This window comes from Argopecten irradians, chromosome 10 (assembly GCF_041381155.1).
Source record: "Argopecten irradians isolate NY chromosome 10, Ai_NY, whole genome shotgun sequence".
Taxonomy (NCBI): Eukaryota; Metazoa; Mollusca; class Bivalvia; order Pectinida; family Pectinidae; genus Argopecten; species Argopecten irradians.
In genome coordinates, this window is record NC_091143.1 from 40016525 (window position 1) to 40037976 (window position 21452).

Genomic DNA, 21452 nt, shown 5'->3' on the forward strand with positions numbered 1-21452 from the left:
ACGTCTAAATGTTTATTATCATGGGAAAGATATTTATCGCATACTAAGCCTGATAACCAGCGATTTCGTCAGTGTATTTTTTTTGCATGTACTAGTGTAATATGACCTGGAGCGATTTACATTGGCTGGAAATTCATTGTGACGTCATAGCAGAAGAAATACAATGACGTCAGGAAAAATTACGCGACGTCGGAATTTCGAGGACGGCGGAACAAAATGTAAGTTGATGTAGTTATGTGAAAAAAAAGTATCTTCAACAAAATTTTGATATCTGACTTGATAGAAAAATGAAAATCAGCAGTCTACAAGCCTCGAGCTTTACAGAACAGAACGCTAGTGGTCTATTTCACGTTAGGGTTTTCTTTCAACTCCTTGAAGATTATTAAATCACGTAAGCAATATGACTGAACAAGCGTAGTTTATATAGAGTGCGTTTCTAATTTTATTTTTCTACTGAAATATCTAATTTGATAAAGACTAGACTGTCGTGGAGAGAGACACAAATTGCCATGTATTGAAAACTGCAACATATGTATACATCAAAAACATACACACTTGAAACGTTATTTGATAAATAACACTGAGCATTTCAAGCACTAATATTGTTAGACATTGTTAAAAATGACAACCCATGGTTGGATTTGTCTTTTCATGTAATATACATAGGGCATTGACTTTGCTTTGTTGACTGACAGATACACGTAACGCTAAAAGGAATTAAAATTCATTTGAGAAATTCATTATATGACATGAAGGCAGCGAAAAGCGGAGAGACGAATGCAATTACCGAAACCCCGGAAGGAAAATATGGCGTCGAAATAAGTAACAAAAATCATGACTAAGTAAAAATTTTAGTTTAATTCAGGATGATTCAATTGTACAAACCATTTTACATTTTATATACATATTTGATAAAAAAATGATATATCAGTCACACACTGGTTTTTAAATATTGACTGACTGTTGAACAAATTAATTACAATAATGTGTTTCTCTCATCATAATAAGAAAATATATTTGCTTATCGAACCTGTTCACATATATTGAGGTATATTTCCTTACAATCTCAACACACATACACATATAACATGGATTTACATTATTAATTTTATATGTTTGATCAACCGTGCCCCGATAAGTGCTTGGATGAACATGTCTGTGATCAGACTGGATCTTCCTTGAACAGATCGGTTAAAAATCGGTTTGATAATAGATTTTCTCGAGATAAATCCAGCTTGCTAAAGATTATATATCTTTCATCAGGTCGGACATCTTTTAAAAAATATTTGTGATCAGATATCTTCAACAGATATGTTACCAGATAGAACATCGCTTGATCAGAACAAGAACTAAATCGGGACTCGTTTGATCAGATCAGTAACACGCTTTGGAGAAATCAGGACCAGATCTTTCTTGATCTGATCAGTAACCTCACCGAACCTTGCATGATAACATCAGTTACTAAGCCGGATCTTTCCTTATCCGAACAGTAACCAGACAGTATAGCGCTTGATCAGATCAGAAACCTAAACGGCCATTGTTTGATCAGATCAGTCACCAGACCGGCCCTTGTTTGATCAGATCAGTAACCATACGGGAGCAGTTATGATCAAGCTTGAGCATATCTATGACTAGACATGATCAATCGGAACACAAAATTACACGAATATATCGTATACACAAGAAATGTGGTTAACTTTGTTTTTTGAGAAAAATGTGAAATAAATATGCAAACTGAAAGAATGCCAGGTCGGTAGACACTGCGAGAATATCATAATGAACATGTATGTGTAAAGATGTTGTCCTACATTGCCAATAGCTGTACATCTATTTAAAATATGACGATAACACTGTTATTAATTAAACTGAACAAATCAGAAACATTAAGTACATTGATAGGAAGACACGATAAGATAGCGACAAAAATACCCTTTAAATCTTATAACCAAAATTCTCAACAAATATAAGTAAATATTTGCGACATAATTTAAACCAAGATTCTGCGCACTAAATACCATTATTTCAAAGGCATATCTCGTCACACATGGATAAGTTGTCAGTCACAGTAATCCATGTTGTGAAATGTATAGCCATGCAAACAAAATATTGAAATAACCGAACAATCCTATGTCAGATTTTTATGCTAAATGAAAATTGGTGTCATGTGATCGCATTATGGCTGTCACGTGGTGTTTAATAATCTTCCCGAGCACCTGATAATATTACGTGATATTCATAAATGTTTCTCACACACGATGCATTTACTCGTGTGTTTGTATCTAATGAGTGTTTTCGCATGCTAATGACGCAAGGTTAATTAGCGTGCTCTGTGTAGTTAATTTGAAACTTAGACCAACGTAATCTTGTAAATATCAAACTATTAATTTCCCATCGTACGATTAATGATACTGTTGTGATAGAGCCAACCAAAAAATTGGATACCATCATGCCTACCGTTTGATGTTTTCCACTGACAAAGTATAAAAAACTAACACATACATTATTATTTCACATACTGGTGTTTTTGTACAAAATATTTGTTATCCAACAAAAATCGAAAATCTGTAAACCAACTTATTATTGCGTACGAATAAATTTCGTGGGCAATGATGAAACGCGAAAAAATCACCGCAAAATGTTTCAAATATAGGTACAGTAGAACCGAAGAGTTCGCGATGGAGAGATTTTATCTTCGTGAAAAACACTATCGCATGAAGACACGAAATTAGATCCCCGCGAACAGAAGTTAGTTTACAGTATATTTCAAGACATCAGAGTTTAAGTCTAATATAATCAGGATTTTAATGTATTGATATATCATTTTAGCAAAATGAACTCGGAGCAAACAAAACATTAAAAAATGAAAAAAGGAAAATAACATCTTAACTTCAAATGTATAATATAATATATATGGGTTATTTTACACTTAACTGCCTTTATTATATTGATATTGATAGCATAAAGATATTTTCTCTGACCTTTGCCCCTAATATTGATATATATGCATATACGCATACAAAATCCTATTTAATAACAATACATATTTATTGCATATGAGCATCCCCACACACATACACATTTATACCATGTTAAAGACGATTACACATAATGAAGGCATGTTTCATATACATGTACACCTTGCAAAAATGAATTCATGCTGAATTTGCAATGTACATTTCATATAAAGTATCATAATTGTTAATTAAAGTAACAACTTATCATTTAAAGAAAATATCATTGATGGCAAGTTTTGATCTTAAAACCAGAACAAAGATTGGGAATAAAAACAATTGTAGATATTATGGATACATCACTGACAAAATCCGAGGCGTTTGCTTTTGACAACTCCCTCTCTATGATTTTTTAGAAATATTTTCTTTCGGAATAGAAAAGAAATATAATATATTTTTTTCAACAGCAAATATCTTGGAACGTGAAAAAATGGAATACTGCAAACCAAAGTATTCTCGCGGCTAGTTGTTATAGCAGTTTAAACTTAAAAATCATATTTTCAATTAATTTTGCGCCTCATAAATAAAAGAAGCTATTTTAATGGTAGTTAAAATATTTTCACGACTTATAAATATTGCCAATTCTAATAGAGCATGATAGATGTGAATTTAAGTTTCACGTGAAAATAAGTTGGTATTTACGGTTTATTGTGATACATGGCTTAACACTTATTGACCTTTACATGAAGCAATATGATTTCGGTCATCAGTGACATGAATACACAAAACTGGCCCATGTTATATTTAAATTTTAGAGAATTGAAACAAAAATCAAAGAAAAAAAAAGAAAAATAATTTTAGTAGTTGAGATGATGAAGACCGAAAAATTGCATCTTTTAGACGATGCAAATTAATTTTCATGATATATTTGAATGAAACCAAAGGTATAATCATATTGTTAATAAAGGTTTTTTTTTATTAAACTTAACAAATGAACACAAAGCAATTAGTCCTTCATTACTTGCTGCTCCCTTGCATATTGTATGGACGTTAATGGAAAACACGTAAAGGTGAGCTTATAAATCCTTTCTAGCTTTATCACGTCTTTGTGAGTTCCTGTATGAGATAGTTTAGAGTCAATGAAATGGCTAATATTCTTGCAAAATGGCTGGAGAAAGTTATACAGCAGTGATTTTTCCCTCCATTTGATGTACCTGCAACACAGCATCATTACCTTATTACACTCTCGCCTGGTAAATTTAGAATACATTACTTATTTAAAGTAATTTATCCTATCAAAGGTAAATTGCCGAGGGAATTTACCACCCTAATTTTGGTCATATTTTTGATAAAAAAATTGCTAAAAATCTTTTCATTATGTATAATGAGAAGAGTTTTAATATAATTTGCAGTGAGCACGGGACCCCAATGCGGATCGCAAATTCACTCTGCAATTTTACTTTGACAGGATAATTTACTTTCAAATAATAATGTGTTTTATGTATTTTAATGGACATATCAATATTCTTTATAAAAATATATATTCGTGAGTTTTTTTCTTTCGTGGTCAAAAATGGTTTTTGAATAACTGCTTGGATAGGAATATATGGGTCCGTGTTTAGCAGATGGTACCATAAGTTGATTAGTGTATGAAATCTAATATTTTGTCTCTTGTATCTGTGGTTTCAGCGCAACGGTGAAAGCAAAGAATTTTATGCGAAACTAACATTTCATGTTAATGGTCACAGTAATGAATGCTAACTAAACACATTGTAAACTTTAATATTTTGGTCGCTAGAAATGACAAAACAAATGAATTAAACATCGATAAAGACGTCCTTTTTATTCTTGATACAAATATAAATTAGTGCAAAGATAATTATAGACCTGTCCATGGGAAAGGGTTTTAAAGCACGTAGGTATGAACTGTACTTTTCATAGGGTTTATTTCTGGAAAGCCTTAAATATGAATATATACTCACATGAAAAAACAAACAAACAAAAAACCCCAGATAATATATAAAATTACATTTATTAACTTTAAGACACCAACACAAAGCCAATGTATTTAACCGTATAATTAGCATGCGTCGACAAACATGGACTAAATATTATTTGAGAGTTTAAGATAAGAAATTTATTTGGTATTTTTGAAATTAGCATTTGAATTTGGAAATGGTGAAAATCACGTGCTCTGGAAAGGAAACTAACACCTCGTGAAATATTATGGCAGAATTTGGTTTCCGTGCTTAACGTAAATAAGGAAGGGAAGTAGCTAATACAAGTTGGATTCATGGCGAAGAAGAAACACACACACACACACATATATATATATATATATGTATAAAGGTAAGATAAATAAAACAAAAAATCATTAATTACTGTATAGTTGCTAAATTGTGTGGATGAAGAATCTTTGAAAAGAGCCATACATATCTATTAACAGTTTATAATATGTAAAACCATGATTTAAGATAACAATGCGCGAGGTGTTAAATTTTGCGAATTTCATAATATTCTCAAATTTAACAAAAATTTAACCCCGCAAATATTAGCAATTATACAGTACAAAAAATAATAAAAAAGAAATGAAAAATAAAAATAAAAAGAAAAGATTAGGGATGGTATATCATAATTTAAATGCATCGGTAGAAAAAGGCATGCAGTAATAATGTGCTTATTAACGCAGCATATAAGAGAAATCTAGAAATCGAAATGCATTTGCTCTGAACGTTATCTGATTTAGATGAACGGCCGGAGATATGGGTGCATATTACAGCCTGTCTAGACGTTTCATCAATGGACCAATCAATATAAATTTGGTTTAGGAGCATTATCTTCTAAAGATCAAACCAATTTATTTCCATATAAATATTTATTATACGTCTCCTGAGTTTTACACGGAGTCGCACCGAAGATATTAATGATATTTTGTTTGAGTGGGACGCTTAATAATTGCACTGATTAATTTTATTGTTCTTTTACTGTCATTACGATTAGAATTTTTAAAAATCGGATCCAAGACTAAAAAAATGGAAGTAAGCCATTTTCAGTAAATCTGCCAATTAAATCATCAGATATCATTTAATTCTATCCTAAAATAGCATTCATAGCTTAATAAAGTTGTATTTTCTGTGATTTGTCCCTTCTTTTCTTGTAACTGCGTCAATATTGCATGTCTGCATAAACCATCATTCGATGATATACAACTGTACACAGACTGAATACATAGAATATGACTTATCATGTTATTACTATTCATAGCGGAATGATGTAAGGCATAATAAATGTTGGAAATACTCTGCAAAACGATTTCAATATTTCAATGTGTCATATCCAAGTCGAAGATATTCTTTTGCATTATGTTGCTCGCCTAAGTCATATTGATCCATATATGCGTCTGTGTTTGTTTGATGGCGTGACAGTGAAGCGAAACTGTTGCTCATTTTTGATGTATCTTGACACCAAAGACATCATAATTCGACAAAATAAATATTTCTCGTACTTTTCAACATTTTTTTTATTTCTTACTTTCATATGGACGTGTATAGAATTCCTTTGTTTTTGTTTATATTTTTCATAAAGGTTGAAACAGACTATAGCAAGTTTGATAAAATTTGGAATGTAATTACCGCACAACCAATAATTGTCACTGGGATGAAAGTGTGCGGGACATTTATGTGGAAGAAGCAATCGGATCCGCAAAATAATAAGTAAGAAGTTTCTCTTTATAGTAGCATATATTTCGCAAGTATAAATTTTTTGTGAAAATGGAAACTAAAATATCGTTATACATTTTTATGACATTAACCTATAGTCTTACACATTGCTTATGAATACGTATGATATGAAAAACATGATAGGCCATTTGCATGCTTGTATTTACTAAATAACACCCAGGAAGACGATGGATATATGGAAAATTGTGGTGCATTTAACATTATTATTACTCTTAATTATTTATATTAGATTTCTCATGGTAAAAATAGATTAAGTGTGGATATATACATTGTACATATGTATATACAAAATAAAACACACGGAATCAATCCCATACTCTTCATACTACTTAACTTATTCTTTCGTGTTACAGTTGCAAATGACACTTCCATTAATTTTCACAAGAATAAAACCTCTGATAAATCTTTATTCATACATGTTATACGGAATTTTTATTTTTTTTATTGTAATGCTTGTCGAAGTTAATAAAGTTCATGCAACTAATAGCGTTTATTAGATAGAGAGGCTAAAAACGTCATGCAAAGAAGAAAGAAAAGAACTTATCAATGGAGATATAGAAACATATAACAGCGTGAATGGAGAGTCCCACAATACACCCAACCACCACGAGAAAAACCATCACAAGACATGCCAATGGTGAGAGTAAGTTCAAGGTCATACCGGATACTAGGTAGCATTAACAAAGAAACACAATCATCATCATCTCCGTATTAACACCTTCTGTTCTATATATATATACATTACGGAGTTATCTGCCCTTGAGTGTAGATAATTGTTGTTACGTCATGTTTCTGTGAGTGTAACGTAACATTGTTTTGTATGAAAATGACGAAATTTTCTCGAAAAATGATGACGCCATAATTGATACCTACCTGCAAGGGCATATAAATCTGTAATAAGCAAAGGCGGAATATTGTAAACCTAATTTAATACCGATAACCTTGTTTCAGCACTTTATGTGTCTGAAGTTATCCACTAAAATAATTTCGCGTTACTTGTATTTCTAATTATCGATTATATAGCAAATATGGTGAAAGTGCGAATTCATAATTGCGATTAAATGATCGCATTTGCGCTACACGTTGATCACGCAAAAATATCTTATTAAACAGTATCTCAATTTGACAATTTAGTCAATGGTATGCAAAAGAAGAAAATATAGAAACCATGAAGGGAATGTATACGAATGTTAGTATCAACTGCGTTTGATGTTTCATTGAAGCAGCTATTGTACAACATGTTTACCTTTTTGCTTTTCAAAATACTAACATGTATAAGATCTTATCATTATTTCACGGATGAATAAAAATTATTCAGAATATTTTTTTTAAACATTTGTATATCTGCATGCGATGCTAAATGAGTGAAAAGTTTTCGGTATTTCAAGATTGCTCAATTGATTATGCAAATATTGTATGTATTGAGAAGTTTCCATATAATAAATCATATTCAGTTACGCGCATTATGTTTTCGGTTAGTAATGTTAGAAACAGAGGTGCATGTTACACTAAAATTGCTTCAATTAGAAAATGAGATCAGCAGATATATTCTGTAAACCTTGCAACTCACAAGCTAAATGTGAAGAAATTCGTCATTTTGGTATTCGATTTTTCTTTCTTCTGATTAATTCCCCTCCTTACATGTATTATTTTTATTTTGCGATCTTGTTGCATCTATTTGAAGTACTACAACTGTGAGCGGACGTACAGGGACGTAATTAATTTTGAAACATTTTCTTTTTTTAGTTTCGTTGAAATGAACTTATGATGTAGGTATCTTGCGTATATTCATATGTTTCGTATGGTCGAAACTTTTCAATGGGTACACAGATAAAAAATAATTATTTTATTTGATCTATGACAAGTTACACATTTATTCTAAAATCCAAATTAATTTTTAAGAATTCGCCAAAGCAATTAAGAATTGTCGAAATGTACTATTATTCGAAAGGCAACGAGTGACGTTTTTACATTAAAAGTATACATTATATATCAATAAAAAACTGAAACGCATAACACAGAAATTTAAAACAATGGCTTCGTTTGAGCATCATAATGATATATTTTGCTCTGGTTGAAGTATTACAACGGGTTTTCACAGAGCGATTCAGCGACGAGTAACTTCCAGTGCGCAAACACGAGTAATATTTCAACAGACAAATTGATCCTCAGATCGCTGATAAAGCGAGAGAAGGAAATATGCGAGTTCATGTAAATGGAAGAACAATGTAAAAGACTTAGCACTTGACACTAATGACACTAGTAACAGAACACGAGAAGGGGTTTCAGGGACTAAATATCCATATCTTTTACCGTACTGACAACACTAGTCAAGAGTGATGTCTGTTCGATTAAAATATTTTTGTCTCATGAAGCGATAAGGAGTAGCATTGCCACGAACATGAAAGCTGAAGCGTATTTATTTAAAGGTCTCGACTTCTAGTGTATGATATTTTACTCTACTTTAGAAAAATATACCAAAAAATTGGGATTTATTTAGCTCTTAAACCTGTCGCTTGTCTTTTCAGTGTGTCTCACGTGACCCAGTAATTTGATGACTTTATTTTATCGGAAACTAACTTGAATAAATGACAAATTTGAGTTCTGATAAGGTATTAGTCCTCATTCGATAACGCATCAACGCATAAAGATTCCTGATATTTCTTTAAATATCTTTACACCAATGATAAGGGATTTCCCGCATTATACAGGGTGACGTCGATCATAGTAGTAACAGGTCGGTTAAAAATCAGTTTTGTCTTCAATTTCTACGTCGTAGGTTAGGTCATTTAGGGACATTGCGTATAGCGCACATGTGTGTTTTAGGAAGACTGGCACACTAGCGGCTATTTAAGGTCATATCTCAATGTGCAAAGTGTTAATGTGTTTAAAAAAAAACCAACCAAAAACAGTAGTGTATTCCTGTTGTGGTCCCTTGTAATTGGGTTATCTAAAATGATACCACCCTGAAACGTTCTGCTATAACCAAATACAAATATATAAGAATTAAACATTTCCTGATTTAAGTAAGTCCTTTTATATAATACAATTTGAATGGTATTGAACATCATGTTACGTCACTATCGTTAATCATATTGAACGATTATGGGGCTAAAACGATAAGAGATATATAGGGACATAGATATCACAAAATAGTCTCCTCAAAGCTACTCTGATTTCGTTACTCAAAGAAAGGTTCTAATGTTACTTAATGAGTGTCTATTCTGCTCCGCCGTTCGTGAAATTTCGTTTACCAAACGAATGTGAGATCAGCAACAGGGTGGGTAGCGACAAGGGAGTTGGGTGTTATAGCCCTATTTGACATCGTCTGGTGGCCCACACATAGAACACAGGATGACAACATATGTATATAGACCTTTTGAGGGTATAATTGATTTTTACACTGCAGTATTCCACAACATCGGTGGCAATGTTAAGTTTATCTAACGCTATCAGGCTTTACATGATCCTCTCCCCGTGGCGGTCATTCCCTTTGTGCAAGCATTGTAAGCAGTCAGCGAGCAGCAGTCTGGATCTAGTTATTAATACTTTTGGGAATTGCTTATATACAGGATCGAATCAATTACAATACCGCAGAAAGAACAATTTTCATTTTCTTGTATCTTATTTTTTCAATCAATAGGACGCCATTAAGTCTTACTCGATAAAGGCAAGAGCGTTGAAGAGCCACGTCAATAGAACAGGTCTTATTAAACTCCGAAAGCTGAAATTCAAAGTTGCCTTCCGACAGCTTATATAACTTCCCGTATTGGTATCTTAAACCATTTTCACAATGCCATGTGAGTGCAATACTTATTTTAGTTGAGCTATCGGGCTCTTGCCGCACTGTGTATATGCGCGTTCAGTGTTGAAATAAAAGCTCTAATACAAGACCGCTCTATTTATACCTACAATGTACGTATACCAACACTGATAAGAAGGTATCGATGTATGGAGGTAATTTCTGAACCATTCTGGAGGTTTGTTAGATCTAAACAGATATGTTTTTAACTTGAATTGTTAGCGTTAAAGGTTCTCGTTTCCTTTTAGTATTGTTTGGCTATGTTTTGCTTTATTTTCGGCTTATTAATTGTCACTGAATACTAATCAAAACATCGATTGACATAAAAAATGTACTTTGAGTACCAAGCTATTACCTATATTTCAAACTCGCGGAAAGGATGGCGAGGGTTATTATTAAAATTGTCTGAATCGCGACCTCTAAAACATTTTCTGCTTATAATACCTGAATTTCTTTAGTGTATTAGCTTACCATGCATATGAAATGATATGAAAACGCATCAATACATGAAAAGGTATTCCATTAGAACAATTTTGTTAAGTAATATACAATGATCTCTTGTAGTATCTGTTTTAGTAAATTGTTTGTTTCTAAAGATGCTTTTCAGTTCGTACTAAGAGAACAAACATACGACCGAGTGAAACTTAAAATTATAACATTTTAAAGAATATATAACCTATACTGGGATCCTGCAATAATTCATATTCCGATATATTCGTAACTATTATTTCGTTAATAGTTTGTCAATTGCAAATTCTTATCATGAGTTTCTACGACAGGTCTTATTAACGTGAAACAAAGACCGTATTATAATCTTAAACCAAAATGACGAATTCCTTTATATCTACATTTTAGTATCAGATAAGTTAAGTAAAAACGATTAATTGTCAACATGGAGCAAATGAAATTAATGATTCTATCTTTGTATATTACAGAGTTATCTCCCTCGCGAGTATATTCAATGTGACGTCATTATCTTGTGAACGAAACTTACGCCGTTTTCTCTGAGAACGTGTTATGTTACGGTTACAAACTGATGACGTTTCAATCAATACTCTACCTACAAGGACAGATAATTCTGCTATATGCAAATACAGAATGTAAGAATAGAATGTAGAAGTTTTCGCTCTCGCTAATTCAGCATCCAAGCTGTTCATGGTGTTGAAATATTCGTACTAATAAACAATGATGGTGATTGTAAAAGGTAGTTCGGATTTTTGTAAACTGTTTATATAGTCATAGTTCAAAATTATATACGAATTCGAAAAGTTTTAATTCTTACGTAGGACAATAGTTTGTTTATATTTAGGCAATATTAATGTGTCAAAATTTTAATTTGCTAACATGAGTGTTAATATATTCTTGGAGTGGTAATGGAAGCCGAATAAGGGAGATATTTATCAACACCGCGAACAATTTTACTTTTACACTTATGATTTGATATCCAACATAAACAAATATAGGGAAATGATCACACTTAAAATACATGTAAATCATAATAAACTTACCTCTTTTGACGTTTTTACGTGACGTCCCTTCTGAAAAACAGATTTTAAATGCATCACTAATAAATGTCAAATGTAAGAAATTACGAACAGTAAAAAAATGTCATTTGTATGATTAAAGCAATAAAAACAATTAATTGAAGTATCTATATATAGAAGAAAATATTCAATAAATTATTTATGAATTTTCAGTTATTGACGAATGACGTATTCAAAACTTTGTCTGAAATGATAAGTTTACGTAACACAATATTAGCGAAATTGATATGATTTATAGCAATATCGACAGGCTGATGTCATGACGATACAGTAATGTAATGAAATGAAGATTCGGAATGAAAATGTTAATGTTCGATTTTTTCTCTCTGTTATTTTGGGTGTGCAAACCACCAACTATTGTTCTAAAACAGTCACATGACAACAGACTTGACACTCGCGCAACACATACGACCATCACCACAACATTGCTACTACGACGCCATTTCTCTTACTATTGGGCTGCAAATATCACCAATTCTAAGCATTGTTTAGACTGTAGACATGTATGGCTAATTCTAAGTGTTCTTATGGCAATATATATATATAACAAGGATTTTAAGCATTGTATAGACCGTTGATATATATGACGGTTTCTAAGCATTATTTAGGCCCCTGATATATATAACTGACAGTGCATTAGCATTATTTAGACCGTAGATACATATGACGAATGCTAAGCTTTGTTTAGGCCGTAGATGTATATGGCGAATTTTAAGCATTATTCAGGCCTTGAAATATGTAAATGGTATATTCTATTCATACTTTTTGCCTTCGATATATATTGCAAATTTTGAAGCATTAATTGATTCCCTACTATTTATGAAATATTCTGCATTCTATAGTAAAATCATATGCTTTAAGAGTCACATGTCATTTGTATACATTTGCGTTTTTTTGTAATGATGACTTTACTGATTTTAATGTAGCACTGCTTCCCGATGTGTTGTGTGACTAACATGGAAGGTTAAACAATATATATTGTGTATTGATAGTCATGATAAGTTTGGAAATTACATTGTTGGAAATTGTGCAGGAATCATACATAAACTGAATATATTGAAAGAATATATTTATATTCAAGGTGCATAAATACATGATTAATTCGACAAAATAATGAATAAAAAAAATAATAGTACAGTAATACGCAGCTGCTAATTGGCAATAAAGACAATATGGTCAACCCTATCTGGCAGATAAATCTACAGTAAGCGGACACCGACGAAAGACAACAAATATACCAGGTTTTCTTGGATCACTTCTCTGAAATCGCTTTATGTATGAACGCTATTGTAGACTGACTTGTTATCAAGTAAATGATCGATGAAATATCTAACTTAATTCATCGATACTTTCACATAAAAAAAGTTTGGCGCGAACATAATGGGATGTCGTATTATTTGTTTTCTCGGAATTGCAAAAGTGTGTTTTTGTGATGATTTGTTCTCTCTCCTTTAACAAATGTATATACATACATATTCTTCTATGATATCTAACAACGGAATCTGATATAAAGACGCATAAGAACAATCCTGTGCTTGGTTAAATGTATTTTCGGTTACTACTATCATGTTTTATGCTTTTGATAAACATACATGTATGCTTTTTTAAGTATTAGTCATTTTCAAATAATTTTCTTGATGATGCAGTTTATCTTGTAACGCAAAAATAAAAGATACTCCACCGCTGACAAACTTTTTTTTCTCTATCAAAAACAGGAGTAGACGAATTAGTATTTTTTTCTTCAGTTGCAAAAGTTACTTACTTTACACCATTACCACCATTGAAAAATTTGATCTGCTCATTTAACTTCAATATAACAATATTAAAAATAATTAATTGCGCCCCGAAAAAAACCGTGACACTATGTCCTATATGGTATGAAGTACTGTTCCGCATGCACCAAAAGCGGAAAAAAAGTTTAATGTTATCTTTTGTGTTAATTTGACATTTATACACACGATTGAACACCAATTATTGTTCAAATGATGAATATCATTTATGCTCTGTCGGCTGTGGAGCATATTTAAAGCGCTATGAAAAATACACTACTAAAATTCATATTATTTGACGTTTTTTGATGTGTGTTTATTTCTGGAGTAGAGAATCTCTTATTGTTTTGAATGAACGTATACTTTGAACCAAAGTTTGTATCTCTTTATGCGGAGTCAATTAGTAATATGAGCTTCTGTTCACACGGTTGAGAATTTAACTTCCACTTTCGTGTCTTTTCTTTTATAATTATATGTAGCAACATTATACATGGGTTAGTAAACATTATTTTATTATTATATAAGGGTTCGTTAATCTCGAATATTTCCTCGTTTGCGCCACTCGTGTCACTTCAGTATATCTTTGTAATTCGTTTATTTTGCTTCAATCTTCCAGTGCATCGTGTCTGTGCATATTCAATTTGTTTTAAAATCAGACGTAACATTCCTCAAACCAGCAGTATGTGATAGCGACATCGACAGATGACATGAGAAGCAAACTGATCATAAGAAAGCAGCGAAACAATTAAAAGTAAAGAAAAGATGACCTTGACCTACCATCCAGCACGTGCACGTGATTACTGGCGATCTCCAGGTCTGTGCTTCGACACACGTATATCCCAGCATCCTCTAATTTAGTATGTTGGACTTCCAGCGAGCTGGTTAGTGTCTTTTTCTCATACGTGAGCTCAGTATTTACTTTTATATTGTTTGTAACACTCGGAATTAATTTGTTGCCATCTTTAAACCAGTCTATATCGTCTGGAGCATGATATGAGCCCGTTGCATTGCACTGTAATTGGATTGTCTCCCCTTTGTTTACATACTTTGACCCTGTCATGGTAACAGCTGAAAAAGTGAAGGGCATGTAACCTGTTGTGTGTATAAGTAAATGACAGGGGAAAATAGAATTGGAAGAATTTGGATAGATATATGAAAAATAATTATAATTAGATATGAATGTGTCCGGAAGACCATGCTGTAGAAGAAGCCAGCTATGCAAATTAATATTGATTTTTGCAAAATGATAAAAATAAATCCTGTAATTAAAGTAATAAATTTGCTTATTTGATGCATTGATGTATCGCAAATATGTCAGTGGGATTCATTATCGGATACTTTCTTAATGTATATAATCTAGGAGAATAATGCAGGACTATGAATCATTATCGGAGCAAAATAAGGCATATTTTCGAAGTGGGGAATATTGTATAAATCCGTCTGACATATCATTGACTGCCTACAATATACACTAATATATATTCATGTGGAATATAAGTGATAATTAAGGGCAGCGTTCTATGGGATAATATGAAATTGAATTTGATTACACATTACGAGTATATGAAAAAGTTCCATCGCAAAATCATATTAATATGTTTTTTCACATCGATGGGAATCTGCTCTTGAAAGTGAAAAAAATGGCGAATATGCGCCTGTTTTGCTACCACTTTAGTCGATGTCCGCTTTCAAGTAAGGTTACAGGTAAATTTTACAACAAAGAAGACTATATGTTCATATCCAATAATTACTGTTAGTCAGACATAACACTAATTATCGAACTACTGCCGACACAACAAAAACTCTTTTTTTTTAAAGATAATGACATTTGTTGTTGTAATACTGCTATTCATTTGAAATACATATTTTAAATTCACTATAGTTTGAAGATTCCAATCAAAGTGAAATAGCCTGAGCAAGCAGGTAATAAGCGAGAGTATCAAAGCCATCAGTCACAGAACTACCGGGAATTAATGCACTAGCATTTTCTAAAAATAGAGTGACACCAGTGGTCATGTGATTACATGCTAATCTAATTCAGTTAAACGTTTGCGTTATTCTACTCCAATCAAGCGGGCACAAACGTCTTCGTGAACTAAACGGAGCTTATTTTAAAATCTGGAGGTATTTTATGTGATAGCTTTACTGTCTAAAGGGGAAAGAATGTCCCTAAACGTGCAAAATGTACATACTTGGCTTTGCTGTAGTCGGTCTTTCTGAAATGTGAGAAATAAAGCATCGTTAGAAGAAATCATGCAAAAGTGTAATAAGAAATAATAGTCGATAGTTTTTATGTAATTAGGATTGCAATGACCTGCCTTTGCACTTGTGAGATCAGCTTGCAATGTGAGATGATGTTTAATCAATGCAAACAAAACACGTGGTGTACATTACACAGTATATAACGACAACCTCCCTAATCTGACCATTTTTCTTTGCTCTCTCTGTGGTCATTATAGACAGGTATGAACGTTCGTTTGCTTATTTATCAACTGTTTGAAAAAAATTGTGAGAATCCTCAACATAAAGAATACATATTAAGGGAAGAGGAAAAAAAGTCATGCATAGTGTTTAAAGTGGGAGCGAAACTTTCTTATTGGTGACAAACTTGAACACTTAGGAATATTCATAATTATGTAAAAATTAGGTACATGTATTTCCTTCGTAGCAATCCTTTTTATAATTGCTAAATGTTTCAGCATCTTAAAATAAAACGTGTTTTTATCTTAGCGTAATAATATTTCTGTAAACTTAGGCTGTACAAATTTCCAGAAAAAATAACCTTCATATGACCTTGGGTATCTTTAAATAAAGGTGTCATATTCCCATTCGGCTTAATTGACTTTCAAATGTCAAAGAGACATCGCGTAGCTTTTTATAAATGTCATGCAATATGGTTTACACTATTTAAGCGTTGTTTGCGTCGTAATATAATTTCAAAGAAGGCCAAACAAAGAAATTAAATAGAAAGAGAGCAGTGAGACTAGAACATGAAACTCCAGCAGTCTCTACGTAATCTCTAATAGTGTAAAAGAATGGCTTAAGGAAAGGAATGTGATTATCTTATACTGTAGATCAAGGTTTTCTTTCAATAATTCCTTGCATGGTGATTTGAAGAAACTTTTTGATGAACGGATTCGATTACAAGGAAGACAGATATCCATGTTCTGAGAAAAAAACTACTGCTTACTAAAACATTACGATAACAGTATAGAGAGAAGAGAAGAATGTTAGAAGAAAAAGAATATGGATGAACAATTGAATAAAGATAATACAACTCCCTACTGATTAGAGAATAGAATTTATACTTTAACGGTATGGAATAATTTTTAATGTTGATATTATACAGATATTGTTAAGAATGACCATTGTAAAATGAAGCAAATCATGTAAATGTCATAAACATTTGTCTTAATGTTTGCATGTATGAAGAAAAATGCATTGTTTGGCACTAGATGAAAACAGAGAAAGAAATACAATAATACATGTAGATTGATTGTAGTATTTGATCAATACAATAATAATAAGAGGGGGGTGACTGAAATGTATTCACGATAATCAAAAAGGAAAACGTACAAAATATATATATAAAAAATGACACAAAAATGTCCTCGTGATTTTCTTAAAAGTGATATCAACAATATAAGGGAGGGAAAAACAATAGGATACAATTGACTTAAAAAGGCAACTGTTGTGAAGACAAATGTACACGGAAATTGAGAACTACGGGTTGGCAGAATACAACTGAATCACTTAAGCCGGGTGTGTCACAAGACAAAATGAAACAAGAAAGAAATGAAGTCGTTCGTTAGTCACCTTTGCGAATCAGGTCGCTTTTGTCTCCTTCGGAGGCCACTGAGAAACGAGACAAAAACAAAAAAATATTGAAATACGTTTGGGAATGACGTCACATGACCTATCACATGACATTCTTCATATAATCATGTGATTATGTCTATTTTGTGACTTGTGTGGGAGGTTTTGATTATTTACATGATATGGTACAATGTATACAAAGACATATTTTACTTATTATACTTATATTTTTACTTATCAATTAATCAGTTGCTATCGATTATGTGTTTTAAAAATGTTTTATGTATAAGGTTCAATATACATCTGTGTATAATCTAGCTACATAATTATGTTGATATTAGTTAATGTAAATGTAAATTGTTGTAAAGGTTATTGAATATGTACAGTAGTTACTGAAACGCGATGATCGCCATTGAAGTTTTATCAAAAGTAGATAGTATATTTGGAATCTGTTTTTAATACTTTGTTTGGGTTAAAGAACTAACCATTTTATATAGACGAGGTTGCGTGATATTCCAACTAAGCTATAAGACCACCTATGTGTTTACATTATACAATATATCAACCATCATGTTGTGTTGCTAAATTAATAGGACATGTTCATGGGGAGCGATGCTGCATAAGTATATTCTGGTGGCAATTTATCCAATTTCTGTAAATAAATGCTGAGTGGTCTAGAGCCATTTAGCTCGGTCAATGTGTCTCCGACAAAAAGACAATTATTTTTAAAGACAATTGCAAATCAACTGTATTGTTATTGGATGGTAAGAAAAGATAACAATTAATGCCAATTTTATGTAGATTGTTATTAGCTAATTAATTTACAACATAATGCAAATGGCCGCAACGAAATACTTATTTGATAATGATTGTAACTATGTGTGCTAATTACCTCAAATCAAACAAAAGAAGCTAGCAAAAAAAAAAAAAAAAAAAAAAAAAAATCCGCAAACATATGGAACAGCTTAGCTTTTGACAATGGTAATTGTTGTTGTTGCCACAAAACGGTATCTAAGTAATCTTAAGTAATTAGTATATATAAATTGATTTCGAACTAGGCGACATATAATATATTGCAAAATAATAAATGGTATGATGTCTTGGGTTATTATAGCGGCTAACATTACCTAATCAGCCTACATAACGGGGGATTTTATAATTCATATGCGTGCGATTGTGTTGTCTAGACTGTGTAAAGACTGTGACTGTTACTATCCCCTGTGATTAACTTGGTTTTCTATATCAGTTTAGAATGGTTCTATTGTTTTATATCACTCCCTATTGTCTTAGATGGATAAAATGAGCACTTGATTAACAAAACAGCAATTAACATTATTGTAATATTTGTTTTTTTTTCTACTGTTCTATTTCTTTTTATCCTTTGTGACCGTGCTTGTTTTATTCTGTTCGGTCTTTGCAGCTTACAGATTTATTTCCCTTGTAGGTAGGTATCCATCGTGATGTCATAGTTTTATGAGAGAAATTCACGTTGTTTTCTCTGAAAAGTAGGACGTTATGCCTACAAACTCACAACGTCACAATCAATAACTACTATCCAAAGACGGAATATCTATTGATCAATGACACTATCAGGTGATTAAGGTGCATTGTCTTGAAATTCGACAATTAATTTTGTTCACACTGTTATAAAAAAATCTTTACCCCAAACTGTTATCATATCTGTATCTGTCTGTAAGTATTTCGTCCTAGAACCCGTTGACCGTTTTTGGTGTAATATATCTGTGATATACTTTTAATTTTTTTATCATGGGCCAAGTCATTAACTATAAAAAAGGTATGGTTGTCTAACTACCTTTCGAATCTGTGATCTAGGCATTTCAAAAATGACTAGGAAAATCATGGTTTTCAATTATTTTGATAGGTTAGTTATTTGATTGGCTTATCTTCCTATTAACAAATCGGAGCAGTTAAGGAAGTATTTCCTTGTGTGCGTGGTGTGTAGTATGTTTGTAGAACTACGGTGTCTTCGTGTTAATTAAACCATTTCTGCAGACGTTAATGTAACAAAAGCTTATACAAAATACACAAACAAAAATAAAAGAGAGAATATGTCAAAAATAGACTAAACTGTATTCAAATATTTATAAAAAGGAACGAAAGACAAATCACGCATCAAACGATTATTTTGACAATATGCCATGAACCACTTAGAACGACATTTTTATGATAGTTGATAAGTGTTTATTCTTCTTTGAAAGCGTCGCTCTTTATATATCAAATAACGCATTTAATTGCTTTGCATTCAGAACATTTCATAAGAAAGAAATAACATCAGTGAATATATCTCCTGCTCAGATAAATTGTGTATGCCTTCTTATGGAAATTCCTTTTCATATTTACTAAACACATCATCATACATACATAGGCGCCCAGAACTATGTGACTTATCCACGTCTTTTGTTTTGAACTTGGATAGTAGAGTCCTTACAACTCTTTTTGTAACATTATTCGGAATGGGGATATTGCTTATTCTAAAGAAATATTAACGAAAATAAATTTTCATTATCTTTGGAGAATTATTATTCTATCATGAATTTTAATATTTTTATCATGTAGACATTCATTTCATAGATAATAAGAAGAATAAATATTTTATTCGCCAGGTACATGAAAAATTGTCATTTCAAAGAAATAATTTTTAATGTTGTGATGGTTTACAATCCGACAAATTGCTTTCAATTTAGATGTCTTGTGAGACACCAGACAAAAACAAAGAAAGACAAAAAATGAAGAACTCAAGAAAAGAAAGAAGAAAACAGTTAATTTTCTAAATGTTACTATTGTGCATCAACAGATAATTGTAATTGTTATGACTGATGATAATGAATTTTAATTGAAACACGCTATGGATTTATGAACGGTGTAGATTGGAATCGCCAACCACACACGACATGCAAAAATCTACGAGAATGGAAAATGAAACCTGGCATATCATGTACTGGTTATTATCTAACTCAAGATGTTAAAATTCAGTCACACCAAGGATTAGCGAATTCATGGTTTGTCATGCAATAAGTATTATTGTAGCGTCTTTCCAATTTATTTTGACATACACCACATCAATATCATTACAAAACCCTTAAAACATTGGGTCAATTAATACACAATTTGCATTTAGAAATACGGTAGTTAAACACTTCAGTTGCATCGAAGCACTGCTAGGCATGTACCCCTATTTTTTGATGGTAACGTTAAATCCTAAACAAATATCCTACCACACATTCTTTGTTGTATACAAAAGGATGAATAAAAATCAAATCCTATCTGATAATAAAAAATAGATTCCTACGAAACACCTAAGTTACACTCAAACATGAGGTATTAGATATGACAATAAAAAAATGGAATCCTACCATACACCCTATATATAGCTAGTTACAAACAAATATGACGTATCAGATCTGACAATAAAACAATAGATTTCCACCAACACCTTAGTTAAATACAAATATGACGTATTCGATCTGACAATAAAACAATTGATTCCACCAACAGCTTAATTACATACAAATATGACGTATCAGATCTGACAATAAAACAATAGATTCCCACCAAACACCTATTACATACAAATGTACGATCGAATAAACAATAGATCTTAGTAAATACAATAGATTCGCAAAACAAAGATTACACTTAGTTAAACAAATATGACGTATCGATCTGACAATAAAACAATAGATTCCCACCATACAGCTTAGTTACATACAAATATGACGTATCTGATCTGACAATAAAACAATAGATTCCCACCAGACACCTTAGTTAAATACAAATATGACGTATCAGATCTGACAATAAAACAATTG

General features: G+C 31.9%; 1 protein-coding gene across 1 annotated transcript in view; it reads right to left on the reverse strand.

Moving 5' to 3' along the window:
- Positions 1-870: 870 nt before the first annotated feature.
- The window catches only part of LOC138333889 (zwei Ig domain protein zig-8-like), a 137281-nt gene continuing 116699 nt past the window's right edge, over positions 871-21452 (reverse strand). The window contains exons 4-7 of the mRNA XM_069282534.1: positions 15999-16022; positions 14584-14874; positions 12002-12031; positions 871-4165 (exon numbers count right to left, since the gene is read on the reverse strand). Of these exons, the coding sequence (XP_069138635.1) occupies positions 4050-4165; positions 12002-12031; positions 14584-14874; positions 15999-16022 (461 nt within the window). The 3' untranslated portion in view covers positions 871-4049. The remainder of the gene's footprint in view (positions 4166-12001; positions 12032-14583; positions 14875-15998; positions 16023-21452) is intronic.